Source organism: Mustela lutreola, chromosome 3, assembly GCF_030435805.1.
Source record: "Mustela lutreola isolate mMusLut2 chromosome 3, mMusLut2.pri, whole genome shotgun sequence".
Classification (NCBI taxonomy): Eukaryota; Metazoa; Chordata; class Mammalia; order Carnivora; family Mustelidae; genus Mustela; species Mustela lutreola.
The window spans coordinates 150,160,092-150,178,502 of record NC_081292.1 but is presented as its reverse complement, the minus strand read 5'-3'; the positions used below and the strand labels follow the sequence as shown (position 1 = coordinate 150,178,502).

General features: G+C 39.7%; 1 protein-coding gene across 5 annotated transcripts in view; it reads right to left on the bottom strand.

Moving 5' to 3' along the window:
* The window catches only part of GRB14 (growth factor receptor bound protein 14), a 113,947-nt gene that overhangs the window by 34,734 nt on the left and 60,802 nt on the right, over positions 1 to 18,411 (bottom strand). For all 5 annotated transcript variants that reach the window (XM_059167156.1, XM_059167159.1, XM_059167157.1 and 2 more), the window contains one exon: positions 6,249 to 6,405. In XM_059167156.1, coding sequence (XP_059023139.1) covers positions 6,249 to 6,405 — 157 coding nt within the window. The remainder of the gene's footprint in view (positions 1 to 6,248; positions 6,406 to 18,411) is intronic.

The window sequence follows — 18,411 nt, the reverse complement described above, 5'->3', positions numbered from 1 at the left end:
CCCTCAGTCCTCACACTGATTATAAATGCAGAGGGCTCCATCTGGGGAACGACAGTGACATCCAGTGGCCATGAACTAGAACATGCCAGTTATAAAACACGATTATATGAGAGAAGGGCAGGTATTTGTGGCCATACTGATATTTTAAATTCAGTGTCCATAAAGCTGTGTACAACTAGAACCTCATCATAACATGATCTCAAATCGGGAAAATCAGAGATTTATAACAAAATCAGGATGTTTGGGATTGTCTTTGATGATGTACTCTGCCTATTAAAATTCCCAGCATCATATTACTGATAATTATTTGCAAGAGGAGATGAAATACTGATATTGTATCCAGAGTTCCAAATATCATATACCATTTATGTTGTATACAAATTCAAGGGTAAGTCTTTTTTTTTTTTTTTTTTTTTTAGATTTTATTTATTTATTTGACAGAGAAAGATCACAAGTAGGCAGAGAGGCAGGCACAGAGAGAGGGGAAAGCAGGCTCCCCGCTGAGCAGAGATCCTGATGCAGAGCTGGATCCCAGGATCCTGAGATCATGACCCGAGCCAAAAGCTGAGGCTTAACCCACTGAGCCACCCAGGTGCCCCAAGGATAAGTTACTTCTAACATGATCCCCTTGCTCAGCCAAAAGAAACAGCTGGTTCTGTTATAAAGTGAACTGGGTTCCATCCGTTGGACCCCAGTAATTTCAATACTACTTTGGTAAGAAAAATTTATCTGATGTTAAGAGGATTTAAGTTCCGTGGTTAGTTTTCTATAGAAGACCAACCCTGAAGGCCCTCGTTGGCAACCCTGTCAGGACTCCTCTCACTCTTGAGAGCTTTTTTCTGTATCTTTCCTTAACAAACTTCTATTGTTTTACTCATTAAAAAAAAAAAAAGTTATCTGAAAATGTCTTTGAGGGTTCAAACTTTTAACTTGTTCTCACAACATGGATTAGAGCTAAAGACAGAGAATAAGAAAGAGACAAACCAACCACGGGATCCTGGGAACTTGAGGAGAAACAAACTCACTTTCGTGGAAAATGCAGACTTTGAATTTCAGACTCTGAAAAGACCAACATTTCAGCAATGTTTGACTCTAGGCAAGGAATTTCGTCACTGAGTATATGTTCCTGTATGTCAAAGGGAGATTAGGAAACACATCTTGCGGGATTGCTATGAGGCTAAGTGATGAGTGCGTCTATCAAGATTAATGTTAAACCTCTCACTCCGTGCCTTGCACATGTCAGATGCATGGTAATAGTCGCTATCACACGTATGCATTCATGTTGAAACTACTACTAAGACTGAAGTTTCCTTTGTCACAGAAAATGACACTCTGAAAACAGACTTTCAATTCCATAAACCTATCATATTTTGAAAGTCAAGTGCTTCTCCATCTGACTTTAGTAAATTTGTGACGTGTTTTAAGGGATCAAAAGCAACAATGATAGCACATTTATTAACAACATAAAATGTCTCTGACACTTTCCTAAGGTTATCTTGGTCATTAAAGTGACCTCAAGTGCAGAAAACCCTTAACTGTCGTTTATCACATAAGTCACAACATTCTCACCTGTAAGGCTTCAGGGTCTCACAAATACCACACCTCATACCAGTGTAGACTATCCTGTGAAGTTAGTCCCACAGGGCATGTGCTACTAGGAGAAATGACAGAGAGGCCAGGATTGATCCAGGAAGCCATGAGTAGTGGGATGTAGAAGCAAAACAAAGTCGTTCGGCCTCTAAAAGGTTGGATTCTGGCCTTCTAAGCAGTATACAGTTGGCTCTTGAATGATGGGCAGCACAGGGGTACAGACTTCCCCTTGCCGCCAAAAATCTGGATGAAATGTTTGACGCCCCCAAAACTTAACTACTGTCAGCTGGAAGGCTTACTGATGACATACACAGCCGACTGATACATATTGTGACATTTTAAGTGCTAGAGACTGTATTCTTAGAAAAGTACACTAGAGAAAAGAAATGTTATTAGGAAAATCGTAATGAAAAGAAAATAAATTTACAGTACTGGACTGAATTTATCAGAAAAAGAAAAAACCCACATGGAAGTAGTTCAAACCCATGTTATTCAAGGGTGAACTGTACTTTCAAAACTAAATCAGGATTATATTGCTCTCTGACTCAAAGACCTCCGTTCACTTTTTCTCTCACTCAGGGGTAAGAGTCAAGCCCTTCCATGACCCATGAGACCCTACACGAGCTGGCTCTGCAGAAGCCCTGCTGAAGTCCGCTCCATCACTCCCCAGCTTGCTCAGGGAGCGCTGGCCTCAGCTGAGCCCTGAACACCAGCACGCTGCCACCAAGGTTCTCCTGAACTTCATGATTCAGGGACACCTTCCCTGATCCCTCTAGTAAAGGGCATCTCCCTCTCACCCCCAGCATGTTCTTCCCTTTTGCCCTGTCTTCCTTTCTCCCCAGTTCAGGCAACTCCGGCTTTTCGAATGTTCACCTTACACAATAAAATTCTTTGCTTTTACAAAAGATCCACATTCGTACCTGTTTTTGCCAACCAACAGAAATCCAAAGAGGATTTTTGCTTTTACAAAAAAGGTGAAACATGGAAATGCCATTAAGCATTTGCTTTGCAGTGAGCCCTTATAAAGGCCATGGGCACCACAGAGCCACAACGAGAGTAGTCCCACCAAGCTCCTTCCAGGGAGCCACGTTCAGCATCTCAACATCAAGCCACCAGAGCTTTGAACTTTGTCTGTGAGCCTCTATACTTTATCATGATTTATTTTGTGCATCTGTTGCTAAGATATGTCCTAAGATACCAGAAGATGCTGAGAGAGGTTATTTCTGGCATCTGGGAATGCTCAAATATTTTCCAATATAAATTAATGGTAAATGCTTCTTTGGCTTATACCATTTGAGCTTTCAAAAGTTTTCATAGTGTTCTACTTTCAGATAGCAGGAGAAACTCGTGCTTATTGTCACCTAAAGGATTACAAGTTTTAGTCATGTGTCTCTTATCTTTCCACTTCCCAGAAGAATGCAAACTCGCAAGGGCAGTGTTTCTTGTCTATTATGTTCATACTTTACCCCCAAGACCCACACACAAAATAGGTGTGGTATAAAATAGTCAATAAATATCTGTTAAACCGTGTGAGGAAGTCAGGGAACAGGAATAGGCAGGGAGAGTTCCTAGAGTTTGTGGGATCTGTGAAGTGAAAAGAAAAAAAATGGGGTGCCTTGGTGGCTCAGTCATTAAGTGGCTGCCTTTGGCTCAGGTCACGATCCCAGTCCTGGGATCGAGCCTTGCATAGGACTCCCTGTTCAGTGGGAGCCTGCTTCTCCCTCTCCCATTCCCCCGGCTTATGTTCTCTCTCTCGTTGTGTCTCTCTCTGTAAAATAAATAAATAAAAATCTTAAAAAAAAAAAAAAGAAAAAAGAAAAAACCAGGGCGCCTGGGTGGCTCAGTGGGTTAAGCCACTGCCTTCGGCTCAGGTCATGATCTCAGGGTCCTGGGATCGGGTCCCACATCGGGCTCTCTGCTCGGCGGGGGGCCTGCTTCCCTTCCTCTCTCTCTGTGATCTCTTCCCTTCCTCTCTCCTACTGTGATCTCTCTCTGTCAAATAAATAAATAAACTCTTTAAAAATGAATAAATAAATAAATAAAAAACCAAGATGTGTTTTTAGGTGCACACACCCACACCCACAGAAAGATAGTCTATAAAAATAAAAACAGATTATGTTAAAACACAGAAATTAAATAAAAAATAAATGAAAAGAACAGAGGTATTTATTAGTTATCATCATCTAATGTGCTTTAGTATATGGGTAGCATTATGTCAGCAATCTTCCTATTTAAAGATAGCATCTGAGGGGCACCTGGGTAGCTCAGTTAGCTCAGTGGCCCTGGGACTGAACGCCACATTGGGCTTCACTCTCAGTGCAGCCTGCTTATCCCTCCCCTTCCCACCCCCCCACCCCCCCACCCCCTGGCCCCAAGTGTGCACAGGCTCATGCTCTCTCTCAAATAAATAAGTAAATAAACTCTCTTAAAAATACATATAATCTGAGTGAAAACAAAGGGAAAGAAAAAGAACACAAGAAAGTTGTGGATCTCAATTTCTTTCTCATAATCTTTGGTCTAATGCATGGCTGATAAAACCAGGAGACAATAGTCTCACATCTTTGGTTTTATTTCTGCATTTCCAGAAAATAGAGTAATGGAGAAATATATTTCTATTTGATGCTTAAAAGTTTAAATTTAGTATGTAACTCAAATTAATTCTCAATGTTCCATTTTAAGCCTCCACATTAAAAGAATCTGTGCATTTTATTCCTTAATATAATTTGCTGTGGTCTCAGTGAAAACTGGTGCTTGATTTACAGAGTAGATTTTTATGATTAAACTTTAAGCTATTTGTTAGAGATAAACTTAGTGACTGTAAAAAAAAAAAAAAAGGAAAAGAAAAAAAAAGTAAAGTTGCTCTAAAAGAAAAAATTAAGGGTATAAAATACTGTAATTACATATTGTGTTAATTAAGAACTGTATTTTCAGGCACCTGGATGGCTCAGTTGGTTGAGCAACTGCCTTCGGCTCAGGTCATGATCCCGGACTTCCAGGATCGAGTCCCGCATCGGGCTCCCAGCTCCTTGGGGAGTCTGCTTCTCCCTCTGACCTTCTCCTCATGCTCTCTCTCACTCATTCTCCCTCAAATAAATAAAATCTTAAAAAAAAAAAAAGAACTGTATTTTCACAAGCATATGTAAAACTAGTTTAGAAGACGGCGTTTATCTATTGAGGAGTTAACACTTTACATTTAGGAGAAGAATGGTCACAAACAGAAGTCAGATTGGTAACCAACAGCAATGCAGAAAATAAATGTTGAACTTTTTCTGCCCTAGGAAGGCGAGACAGCATGTCACACTGGCCGGCCTGGCATACCTTCAGAATTCAGGTTTTCTGTGAATGTTACTTGATATGAAGAAGGGGGGGGGGAGGATTTTTGCAGATATGATTAAGGGATCTTGAAATGAAGAGATGATCCTAGATTACCCAGGTAAGCTCTAACCGGTATCATTTTTATGAGAGAGACAGAGGGTGACTTGACACAGACAGAAGAAGGAAATACGAGGTGACCATAGAGGTAGAGACTGAAGTGAAGCAGCCACAGCCAAAGGAGGCCAGCGGCCACCAGAAGCTGGAACAGACAAGGAACAGGTTCTTTCCTCGAGCCTCCGGAGGAAGTACGTCCCTGATACCTTGATTTCAACCGAGTGATACTGATTTCAGACTTCTGACCTCCAGAACAGTAAGAGAATCAATTCTGGCTGTTGTAAGCCCCCAGGTGTGTGGTCATTTGTTACAGCCGCCACAGGAAACTCATAAAGTATTCAAAGGATCAAATGGCATTACCATAACAAACTTCTTTTGTTTTCACTACTTATTATGGTAACATGTTTTTTAACACTAGCATCTGTAAAAATAAGGAAAGGTAAAATAAAATTGGTGCCAAATTCTCTTACTCTACTAGAAGAACGAAAATCACTTATACCTTATTTTAAAAATTTGCAGGAAAAAGCCCTCTAATTTTACAACACAGAGATGCATTTCCAATTTAAAAACATATGTATTTTTAAAGATTACTCTTTATGGTTATGACTTTAAAATGTAGAGGAGTTATTTAATTCTTTAAGAAAATTTTATAAATTTTATATATATTATATATCATATATATTTATATATTGTATAATACAGAATATCATATATGAATATATGATATATATTTATATATTATATAATATATGAATTATATATTTATATGTGATATTATATATAAAATATATAATATATATTTTATAAATTTATATATTTTTATAAAATAAAAATAAAATAAAGAGAACCAATGTGGATATTTTCCATGTCTACATGACAACCAATTCAAAAATCAGTACAAATAACAACTTATTGTATTAATTTCTCAAACACTAAGCTACCAAAGATTATTATGAAACTTATCTATCCATTTGGACTCTATGTTTTGGCTCCGAAATTCTCATAGAGCATTAGTTAAACAAGGAAGTGTGGGGAAAGTGTAATATTTGTACCCTTACTTTCATTTTGTGTTACATTCTTGGTCTCCCAAACACCAACACCAAAAATAAAGAAAAGGACTACTCATAATTCTCTTCTATTTTTCTATGTCTGAAGAAAATCTTTGCCATATGATTGAAACTATAACAAACAGAAAAGCAATGATGTGGACTATAGTTCTGTATCCTTACCTAGACCTATGTGAGGCAGATGCTCAAAAAGGGTCCAGCTGTGGTCATCAATGTAATGATTCTTCAGGATCAACAGCTGGCAAACATCTCGGGCAGTTATGTCACTGGGTACCTCTAAAGCCCTGCTGGTTTCATCTTCACTGTATACTTTAATTACCTGTGTAGGTAGAAATAAGAAAATGAGCTAACATATCCTACGAGAAATATCATTCTAATAAGTCATACTTATCGGATGAGCTGATTATGAAGTCCTTATATGGATTCTTATACATTTGATTTTCTAAAACACTGAATAAATGTTGCCCATCCAAGACTTGTTTATCACCTGTCAAAATCGCTTTGTCCGATGGCTGCCACTCTCTTCTCTTCAGTGTCTAAACAAGAGGACGTTCAGTGACCACTCAACATCATTGCTCTACCACTCTGGTCTAGTAAAAAGCTACATATCTCTTAACAATATTTAAGGTGTTCCATTCCATATTTATATCCTGTAAATTATGGTCAATTTATTCCCAGATATATACACGTAATGAAAACAGTAAGTAGAATCTGCCTTTATGAAAAGATTCTCTATTTCAGGTTATGGAAATTTTGGCAAAGATTAGTTAGATGTATAACAGATTCTTTTTCTTTTTTTCCTTTGTAATTAGTTGTGTCCATGGAACTGAGTTTTATTCAGTAGAATGTAAGCACATTCAATGTAAGCACTTTCAGGCCTAATCCATAAAAACCGCCCACATATTGTTTCCCATTCTCTAATGCCACCCTCTCACTAAATGAAAATGACAAGGACCCAGAGGGGAGAAAAGCCTTGGGACAGAAGGAGCCTTCATCCCTTCAGGACCACATGAAAGCTGCCCAACTAAGAACACCCATGTGGAACTCTGACATGAGCAAAAAATAAACTTTTATTGTTTTCACTTACTGTGAATTTGTATTTATCTATTACCTCAGCTAATGTAGCTGATGTTACCCTAAATTACACAGAATTAGGGAGAATTTCATACGTAGCACTCCCCTCAATATTTACCAAGTTGTATGTGCTAGAATTTTCACTATTAGTCATATAATTATTCCACTATTTAGTTATATTAATTGATTATAAGAGGATAAATACTTATGATAATAGTATATTAAGAGCAACATATACACATAACACAAGTGGAAAATGGTAAGGAAATTCACTATAAAAAATACACTTGTTAAAAAAAATAGACATTTCAACATTTTTAATAATTCAAACAAATGTAAATTAAAATGACATATTAATTCTGTCCTACCTATTTTTTAATTATACTTAATAACAAGACAATGAAATATTTGCTCTCTTACAGTGATAAAAGTGATATAAATGGGTAAAACTATTTTGTACACCTACTGGAGAATATTCAAAAACATTAAAGGTCCATTCCTTTGACTCAGTAATAGCACTTGGGTCAACTATCTCAGTAACTCTGTCCTAAATATGGAAAATGGCTTCAGGCATACACCTATCCAGCAAAGCATTACATGTAATTCAATCAATCTAAATATTCAACAATGAAAGAATGGTAAAAGGCAGTATTTTCCTAGAATGGAATATTATACAGTGCTTAGAAATGTTATTCAAGGAAATGACATAGGAACTTTCAAAAATTTTTAGGTCAAATAAAATCATAACATCAAACTATATTTCGCATGGTCCAGGACAAGTTTCCTTGTGGGACTGGCTACCAGGCACCTACCTGTCTTCTTCTAACAACATTATGATTGCCTTTTGGAGCACACTGCTGAGCTGGTGTGCCTGAGCTGGGGGGACCTGCTTGCAAGAGGCGGCTGTTAAACATTCAGGAATCACAAGCCAGGGATCCATTTTGAAATCAGTCGCAGTAGGACCATGTAAACCAAAGAAATTGGTAATTGCTACAAAGAGGTCTTTTTAAAAAAAGAAACATTATTTTTAGGGCCAGTTTGCCAGGGCACCACTGCCTCAAACCCAGTTATTATCCAGATTGATCAACCAGCTCCAGGGACCCCTCTGGTGACAACAGTTACTTCACGGAAGGGCACATGACCTAATCAGGGCCAGTCGGAGTCAATCTGGATATCTGTCACATAATCATAAAGTGGACCCTTTCCTACTAGGCAGATGGAGGATGAGCTGTTACTGTTCACAGAGAGAAAGACTGTGGGAAAAAGAGATCCACGTGGAATAAGCCAGTAAGAGTCCTGAGACTCTTTTTTTATTTATTAACATATAATGTATTATTTGCCCCAGGGGTACAGGTCTGTGAATCATCAGGCTTACACATTTCACAGCACTCACCATAGCACATACCCTCCCCAGTGTCCATAACCCAGTCACCCTATCCCTCTAACTCCCTCCCCTTCCAGCAACCCTCAGTTTGTTTCCTGAGATTAAGAATATCTTGGGGTGCCTGGGTGGCTCAATGGGTTAAGCCTCTGCCTTGGGCTCAGGTCATGATCTCAGGGTCCTGGGATCGAGCCCCGATCGGGCTCTCTGCTCAGAGGGGAGCCTGCTTCCCCCTCTCTCTCTGCCTGCCTCTCTGCCTACTTGTGATCTCTCTGTCAAATAAACAAATAAAATCTTTAAAAAAAAAAAAAAAAAGAATATCTTATGGTTTGACTCCCTCCCAATCCCATCTTGCTTCATTTTTTCCTCCCCTCCCCCAACTGAATTTGATTTGTGTTTTTATCATAGATGAGCTCTGAGGCTCTAAGTGTCTAGTGGTAACACCCACCTACTAATCTCGTGGCCTCTAGCGGTGGACTCCCTCTCCAATTTAGTCTCCATACTGCAGGCAGAATAAACTTGCTAACTGCCAATCCAATCAGGTCATTCTGCTCCTGAAGTTCCTCAACATTTCCTTGTTGTCCTAACTCACACAGCTCGTCATGTCTACTAAGACTGCTTACAAGGTGCATATACTTTGCTAAGTGTTTTAAGACAAGGCTGTCACAGAGACTGCTGTTTCCTTCCGAGAGCTTAAAGTCTAGTGGGGAAAACAATATTTCAAAAATAATTATAACCTAGGACATAAAAATGCAGCATATTACTAATCATAAAATGGGTTAAGAGAGACCTGGAAGATATCTGTGAAAAAGCAATATCTAAGGGCAGCTGGGTGGCTCAGTGGGTTAAGTCTCTGCCTTCAGCTTGAGACATGATCTCAGGGTCCTGGGATCGAGCCTTGCATCAGGCTCTCTGCTCAGCGGGGAGCCTCTTCCTCTCTCTCTCTCTCTCACTCTCTCTGCCTGCCTCTCTGCCTACCTGTGATCCCTCTCTCTCTGTCAAATAAATAAATAAAATCCTTAAAAAAAAAAAAAGTGGTATCTAAGCCAAGACCTGAAGTAGGAGTGGGCAATAGCTAGGCAAAAAGAATGTGAAAGCACTTTAGGCTAAGGAAGAGAAGTCCTTGGGTGCACTAGTAAAGAAGAAATCTGGCAGGTTCTAAGACTGGGAGGAGTCAGGGATGGCAGTTGCAGCAAACAGGGAGTCGGGTCCTAAGGAAACTGAAGTGGTGGGCAGGATGGGAGTAAGAGGGATGTACGGTCCTAAGCTCAGAACTGATTTAAGAACCATCAAGCTTTTAAGTCATAACAAATACATAGACATTGATCTATCTGGTGAGGGAAAAAAAGGGAAAAGAGAATCTAGGATGGAACCTTGAGAAATACCAATATTTAATGGTGACTTAGAGGCAATAATGTCTGAAAGATCAAGTGAGGTAAAAAGGGAACCAGGAAAATGGGGACCCATGGAATAAAGCCCAAACACTAGCGTGCACAGGGCATAAACACTCCAGGAAACCAGTCTGCCGAACAGGACATTCTGTGATCCTAGCCAAATATGACAGGTACTTGCAACCTGCTCTTTCTTCATTGCATGTGAGTTATCCTCAACTTGGAATCAATGCTTCAAGCTCCAATAATAACAGGCTTTATTTGGCAAATTCCTAGTTATCATTTGGCCCCAGTTTCCATGGCCCCGCCTTCAAAGAGTCTTCCCTGACTGCCCAAGGCTTTGTCATTTACAGTGCCCTTTTTCCATGCTCTTATTTTGTAACTTTCTATTTGCATGTCTTTCTCCTCAACTGTACTAATAATAAATTCCTTCAAGGAAAAATTTATTTATCATTCAAGATCGTGCTTTAGCTACCTAGCCCAAGGCAGTGTAAGGATCTTTGGAACAAATGATCTTCGTACCCCTGCAGTGCCAATCAAAGTGTTTTTGACATAAGAAGGACTCAATATATATTTGTAAACTTTAATTGAAAAATATTTTGTCACAAAGTGTGTAATTAAATTGTAATGCTTAGTAAATTAAAATTCTTTTCAACGATCAACAAATGCACAAGTTTTCTTACAAATATAGTTCTAGGTAAGGATTGACTCAATATTGCTGCTTGTGGGCAGTTCAGAGTTGTGAAGTCACTGAGGTTGCTATATGAAGTCACATGAAAAAGGTCATGAAAATACACAGCCCAAATCAGGTCCAACTGTAAGCATTTGTCTTGAGGATGTGTATCTGTGGTAGACAACTGGTGGGCTTCTAAGGGATGCTGTCCTCTGTCTATCCATCTGCTGTGGCTAACACTGACTATATCAGGCTCCGGTGTAGGCTCCTAACCAAAGCAATGAGAAGATGACCACTCCTGAGAGGAAAAGAGGATCCGAGCCTGTGGCTGTCCCTTCAGGAGTCGCAATGATGAACCACTGTTTCACATCCCTCAGAGGCCACCTGGCAAATCCCGTGCCAGGAGATGGAAGGTAAATGGGAATGCCATGGGGGCCTCTGGGAAGGTTCCCAGGAACTCCCAACTACCTATGTTTTCTTCCAGTAAACTTTGACCACCTGGGCGAACAGAAGTATGTCTCTTACTTTTCATGCTCTATCATTTACATCAGAGGAACTGAGAAATTTAAAAAACAAAACAAGACTGGAGACATTCTGAAGCCTAAGCCAAATTCAAGAAGTGGACAAGAACTGAACAAGAGGTAAATTTGGGGAAAATGAACAAGGTATCTAACTGATTAGAAAATGCTGTTATTTTCTTCAGACTATGTTGCTGCAAATTTAAAAGACCACAAGTTGCCAAGAATCAAAACACATACATTAAGAAGGGGTAGGCCAACTCAAATGTTTGTACTAGGTGCATGTATTCATTTTAAATTAAATAACACGTGCTTGAAGGAAAGCTTGATATTTTCTTTTGAGCTTCATTTCAAACTCGTATTCTCAAATTCTTACTTAATTCTGACATTTATCCCAAATACACAGCAGTAAATCCCTGTCATCTCTCAAATCTACTCAATAATTGTGAAAAATTCCTTATTCTACAAAGGGGTTCCTGGTTAAAAATCTCATTTATTACTATTTTTTTCCTTAAAAATCTATGAAAAGGGGAAAGATCATCTAAGACTTAACCCTCCAGTAGAGCTGAATATGCCTCTTGCCAAAAGTATTATACAAACTGTCTTATTTAAGAAAAGAAGTCAAGGGGCGCCTGGGTGGCTCAGTGGTTAAGCCTCTGCCTTCGTCTCAGGTCATGATCTCAGGGTCCTGGGATCGAGCCCCGCATCAGGCTCTCTGCTCAGCAGGGAGCCTGCTTCCTCCTCTCTCTCTGCCTGCCTCTCTGCCTACTTGTTATCTCTCTCTGTCGAATATATTAATAAAGTCTTAAAAAAAAAAAAGAAGTCAAGTCACCTGAAAAACCTCCATCACTAGTATGGATTAAAACTAAGTTAAAAACATTTGTGATTAGGCAAAACAAAAACAAAAACAAAAAAACAGAGCTATTCTTAATCGTTAGAGCAAAACAGTGGTATCCTGTCTCCTCTACGTACTGAGTGGTAAAAAAAGAGTTTTAAAATCATATAATTATGGGGGTGACTGGGTAGCTCAGTCATTAAGCGTCTGCCTTCGGCTCAGGTCATGATCCAAGGGTCCCGGGATCAAGTCCTGCATCCAGCTCCCCGCTCAGCAGGATGCCTGCTTCTCCCTCTACCAGTCTCCCTGCTTATGTTCCCCCACCCCCTCTCTGTCAAATAAATAAATAAATTTTTTAAAAATCATATAATTATGATACTTAATAAGGGGATATTATAATTTCTAATTCGGTGGTCCCAATTCCCAGCTTGTTTTATAAAGTGAAAACAAGGGGGATGTAAATATTATTCCTACCCATTGATCATTTGAAATTATGTCAGTAGGAAGATATCCTGCCTGACACTAAAGAAGAATAGGAACTTTCTTTGTTTCATCAATGACTAGATACTTGACCAGCAAGAGAGACATGCACTGATAACGGTCTGTCCATAACATCCCCGCAGCATAAACAGAGAGCGTGCCCAAGGACAGCTAGACGTGTACACACAAGCTGTGTTTAGGCAACCGTTCCATGTCACTGTAATCCTGACAGTCAGGGCAACCTTGGCCTTTGGAGTGGTTTACAGCTGTGCGAACTGCGCGGGGAGGATATGGCATCGAGCAGTGCAAATGTGCTGCACAGACACAGTCCCCCTGCAGGGGATGTGCATGCAAGCGGGTGGAAAAGATCTCTGTTTTGGCTGACACCCTTATCAAGGTAGGTTATACACTTTGGACTTCAATTCCCCTCGACTGCCCTCCATAAACGTGGAGGCAAGAGATTAAAAACCCATTTTCAAAGCAGTAGACACAACATCGTTCATATAGAGAGAGGTAGCCAGAAATGGTCAACTTTTTAGAAGAAAGCCTGAGGTCCTGAAAGCCTTGAGACTAAAAGAGAGAAAGTATTTAAAACATTAGACAACAGCAAAAGCAAAATAAAGAGATTAAATTTGAAAGTCAGTTCAATACATATCCCCTTGCTCCCCAAAGTGCACATCATATTCATCTGCTACAATCACCAGAAACTCTGATTCTCAGAACAGATTATTCAGAAAGCCTTCGAAAACCACTGGGCAAGGGCCAAACTGCCAGCCTTCCTTCTCCCTGCAGCCCTCAGGAATGTGACCAGCCAGGGAGAGCAAGTTCCTTCCCAGCACGGGTTCATTCTGGAATATGCGAAACAAACTCAGAGTTGTCGTCTGGTTACGGGTCAATGTCCTAGAGCAGAAGCGGGCAGTGGACTCCTTGGCAAGTAATCAACTATAGGGTAGCTTCTCCCCCAACTTACCCTTTGTTTTTTCAGAGATGGGAGGAGGGAAGAGGAATCCTCATTCAGCCGGTAAAAAATGAGCATGGATTAAGCATCGAGGACCAAGAATCCACAGAACTAAGTGAGAAAAGTTAAAAGAAAAGAAGAAGGAGGAAGAGGAGTGAAAGAAAGGAAGAGGAAACCAGAAGGAAAAGGAGCACTGGGACATGGTTATCTCCTGTGTCAAGGTTTCTACTTTGGGAAAATTTAAATTTAATTTTTAAATTAACTACATTTAAATACTATACTTAATATTTAATTAAACATTTTTATTCATTACGATTTAATTTAAAATAATTTAAGCAGCACTGTGAAATACTAAGACCTTCCCATGATGAAAAGTATAACTTCTAAAAAGAAACATTAATTTACTTGTTGCATCTATTAATTATATGTTGTTTACATATGGTTAATAGGAAGTAAGAAATAAGGCCCACAGGGGTGTGATGTCAGCCAAGTCCCAAAGTAAAGCTTATTTCTACAGCTCTTTAAAAGTTTGCCATCCGAGTGCAGTAGGATTATAAAGCAATCTTTAAATGTTTCCGGGTCCTTTTTCCCCCTACTATTTTCAACAGATAAACAATGTACCTAAATCATGAGAAATATTTTTATATCAAGGTCAGAGTAGCCCTGGATTTTTACATTCTTCTAAATGAAGAATGCAGTGTCCTAAGATAAAAGAAAACATTCTTAGATATTTTGAATTAGGCGACTCTCTGTGTTCCCTTGAAGGAAACGGAAAATAATACATTCATTATTCCTTATTCCAAATCTCTAACAAAATACATAGTTTAGAGATAGCCAGTTGTAGGGTGTCTTAAATTCTCCCCATTAAAAAATATTTCAAAAACACAGTTTACTTGCACATAAAGCATACATGTTCAATTAGTTATAAGATATTAACTCAAAATAGATATTGCCAGCAATTTCAGAACTATAGAAATTAACCAGCACAAACAGGTCTATTCCATACCTTGTGGCTCTTTTCAAATTTATGGCCTGTAATCTTTTCCTTATTCTCTAACTCCAAACAAACTATTTTTCCTCAGTTTCTTGAAATAGTCATGCTCCCTCCCGATACAGAGCCTTTGCATACGCTGCTACGACTGCTCTGTATACTGTCTTCCCACCTTCTACTTTCCATCCGTCATATGAACCATTATTTCTGTGGGGAAATTTCAGTGACCCTCCCTGTGTAGTTCCAGGCCCTCTTTGCCCTGGGTGTGTGTCCACAACTCTATGATTACTATCCATCAGCCTCCAATGCTCAGAATGCTGCATGACAGCAGAAACGATGTCAAAGTTTGCTTTCCACTGGGGCCCCAGCAGTTGCTACAGTGCCTGGCACACAGCTGATAACCAGAACTATTTTTTTAGTGATGAATGAACCCATCAGTCTCAGGTCTGCAGAAGACAACATTAGGGATTCCTAATGTTGGAAACCTCACAGGGTTTGAAAACCCCCAGGGGAGGAAAAAATACATTGAGACCAAAGAGAAAACATAGGGCAAGATTTTAGGAAATCTGTGAACTGAACAAAGGTGGATAAGGTGATTTCTTTGGTCCATTTCAATTCTGGTATTCTGTGAGAAAAGAAAGAAAGAAAGGAAGGAAGGAAGGAGAGGGAATAGTCGGAGGACATCTGGGCAGGACAAGACAGAGAGGACTGAAGAAGGAAAACACGTGCATGCAACAATAGACAGACCGCTTTGCCAAGGTCAGAGGGACTCAGCTCTGAGGAGCAGGTGAGGAAGCACAGGGTTCAGGAGGCCTGCAGAAGGAGGGTCCTCACCCAGCACTGCTGGACCCTGGTTTCCATCAACACAAACCAATGAGGAGGCCACCACAGACGGGATCTTTATTTAGATATGCAAATGGCAGGATACCTTTCTTCAACGGTTGGAAAGAGAATTAAGTTTTAAATGATAATTCTATAAAAATATGATTACAAAGTGGTAGGAAAATAATGACAAATAACCACATGACGACCTAACCACTGAGGAGCAGGTTCTGTAAGGAACAGAAAGCATACCCTACCATGGACTCTTGACCAAATGGAGGCTAATTTTTCTCTCACATTCAAAATTAGAGGCAGACAGCTCTGAGTTCGCTGAGGCAGGCCCATCACACCACCAATGACTGAGCCAGGCTCTTTCCATTAGTCTGCAGTCCTCAAGGTCACAAGCTGGCTCCCTCCCCTCAGCATCTCTGTAAAAACTCTGACCGCATCTACATTTGTATGTCATTTTACCTCAATAGGAAAACTATAGGGCATGCCTGGATACACAGATAAACGAATCCAGAGTTGAAGGACCTGTGTTACTGGAGGCCCATGTAGAACCTTCCAGGGGTTCTGGATATAAATTCAAAATGTAAGGATGGAGATTTAAGATGTATTAATTTGTTTCCCATCCAGCATCGAGCCAAAGGGCCCCAGGGTGGAAAAGCCCCACGGCTGGCATGGCAAGGGACTGGGAACTGTCACACCTGACTGCTTGGAAGAGTGACAATGCCAAGTCGTGGTCTGGCCAGGCTTCCACCCAAGAGAAGAAAGCCAGTCTGCAGGCCAAGGGGGATGCAGGAAGTCTCTTTGATGTCCTTCTCCTTCACTTGAGCCTCCAACTTCATTACTGAGCCTTTCTGCTCTCCTTCTCAGGCCAAGATCCCCCACAGGCTGTTCCTACCTTGGGTTGTCTTTCTTCCTCCAGGGTAGCAAGAAAGACTTAAGTGGGGGTTCAGTTTTGCAAAGAAGAAACTGGAAGCCCTTTCAGTACGCTCTGTTACATAGTAGGGGGGGAAAGGGCAAAAGAAACAGCTCCAACTTCATTATAAAAGAAGGCAAACATTAAAAAATGGAAGTCTAAACCTAAGCCATGCACACACACATCTACGTATGCATACAGACATGTTATTTTAGGACCTAAATCCAACATGAATAAAGAGGGTCAAATCCCAAACCCCACACTCATGTTTCCAATGACTTCATCAAAGGAGTACTCTCTGAAGCCTCAGTGTTTTTAAAACTCATGTAATTCCTGTGAAGATGCCAGTGCTGACTAATTCATCTTTGAAGTTAAAAAAAAAACAAAACAAAACTTCACAAGTGCTAATGTTTATTCATATTTAAAGCAGAAAACCCACCGGTCATGCTTATGTTGGACACAATGTTATTCCAGTATCTCATTTCAGGTTTTAAGCAATCGTTTCTTCCCAGAATACCCATAAGACATGTCTAAGTAAAAAAGTTAAAAACGGTGTGACACAGTGGGAAGGACAAGTTGGGGAGGGGTGGAGGAAGGGTTAAGAAGAGAAAGGGGTAAGAGAGGGGTGAACGGGAAGAAAGGAAAGAGAATCACTTATTACTGCCTGGGACACATCAGACTTTTCAGTGCAATTCTTGGGCTGCTGGCATCAACTGAAGCACTTTTAGGAACTACCTTATTTTAGTAATTTTTAAAGGCACATTTCCTCACATTTAACGTCTCTGAAACTTGGATGCAACATGTCATCAGTGGTATGTCAAATATAATTGGAAACATATAAAATAATGACACTTCTTATAATTCAAGGTGCCATAGGATCAATGAAATATGCTTTGTTCCGTCTTTCTGGGACATCGGAGGTATTATAATAGTATATATATAGTATAAAGTTATAATTGCATACAAAATATCACTTTCTAGACCTATCATCCCCACGCTGTGACAGCAGTAGAAGCAAGTGATTTATAACCATTTTTGTCATTTTACCTTTCGTTCCTTTCTTAAAATATTTATTTTACAGTGCAAAACATGTATAGTACACATTCATGAAAAAGAAATGTAGTCAATACTGTTCAAAACACAATAGTAAAGGTCAAAAGGACTCTTGGAGAACATCCACCAAAATCCTCTCATTTTACAAACAAAGAAGCCGCTTCTGAGGAGGGTCCAACTAGCGGAGGATGCCCACCTATTCCGTGGCGGAGCCAGCTGGGGAATCTCTCTGGTCTCTCCTATCTGACCCTGTTCTGGACACTCTGCTCCTCCAACTTTCACGCTTCTGTAAGCTGCTGCTTCTATATGGCATCTCAGGTAAAAGTATTAGATAACTAAAAACCACAACATAAAAATGCACATATGTCTCCAAACATCTAGCTTTTTGGATGTCAAGACAGGCTGTTCTTTGGTTTCACTTTTTGCAGCATTAACTTGCCTGAAAAAGTGCATGATCTGAAACGGCCAGCAGAGGGAGTCTTCACTTCTCAGTGAGCACAAATAGAGAAACTAGGATGTTCTGAAAACTACAACTTTAACATTGTTAACCCTATGGAGGCCCTATTATAATTACAAGCTTTAACAAAAAATTTAAAGCCATTTAAAAATATTCTTAACAATTTGAATGTTTCTATCTGAAACATACACATGGTTTATCTAACCATGTGTACATCTTAACTTCAATAAGGATTTTTTGGGAGAAATATATATATACACACATACTGCATATAAAGTCACCTCAGTAACAATCTTTCCTAGAACTCAAGATGGAGGTTTCCCCTAGCATTTTTGAAAGGTGAAGTCAAAATATTTCTTTGAATCTTGATAGAACTACCCAAACGAATCTGACTTCTGAAACTACAAAATAAAATTCCTGATATTTTTACAAACACAACTGAATGTATATGTCCAAACACACACAGCCGATTAAGAAGCATTTATGCTCACTTTCCCACAATGGCATGTGTGCCAAAAATGATTTTCGAATTCTTTTTCAGGAACTGTCTAAAGAACAAGTATTTTTAATACCTCCAGGGGTAGAAAATTTTTACCCTTGCAGAGGGTTTAATATCTGAAATTACCAAAAGTCTTGTCTCTTTCTCCTGCCAAAAAGAAATTATTATTTTCCAGATTTGACTTGGGCGCTGGCGCATGGCCAGGAGAGCCAGCCCTGACACTGCCCTCAAGCAAGAGTCAGAGACTGTTGATCAGCCTGAGGATTTTTAA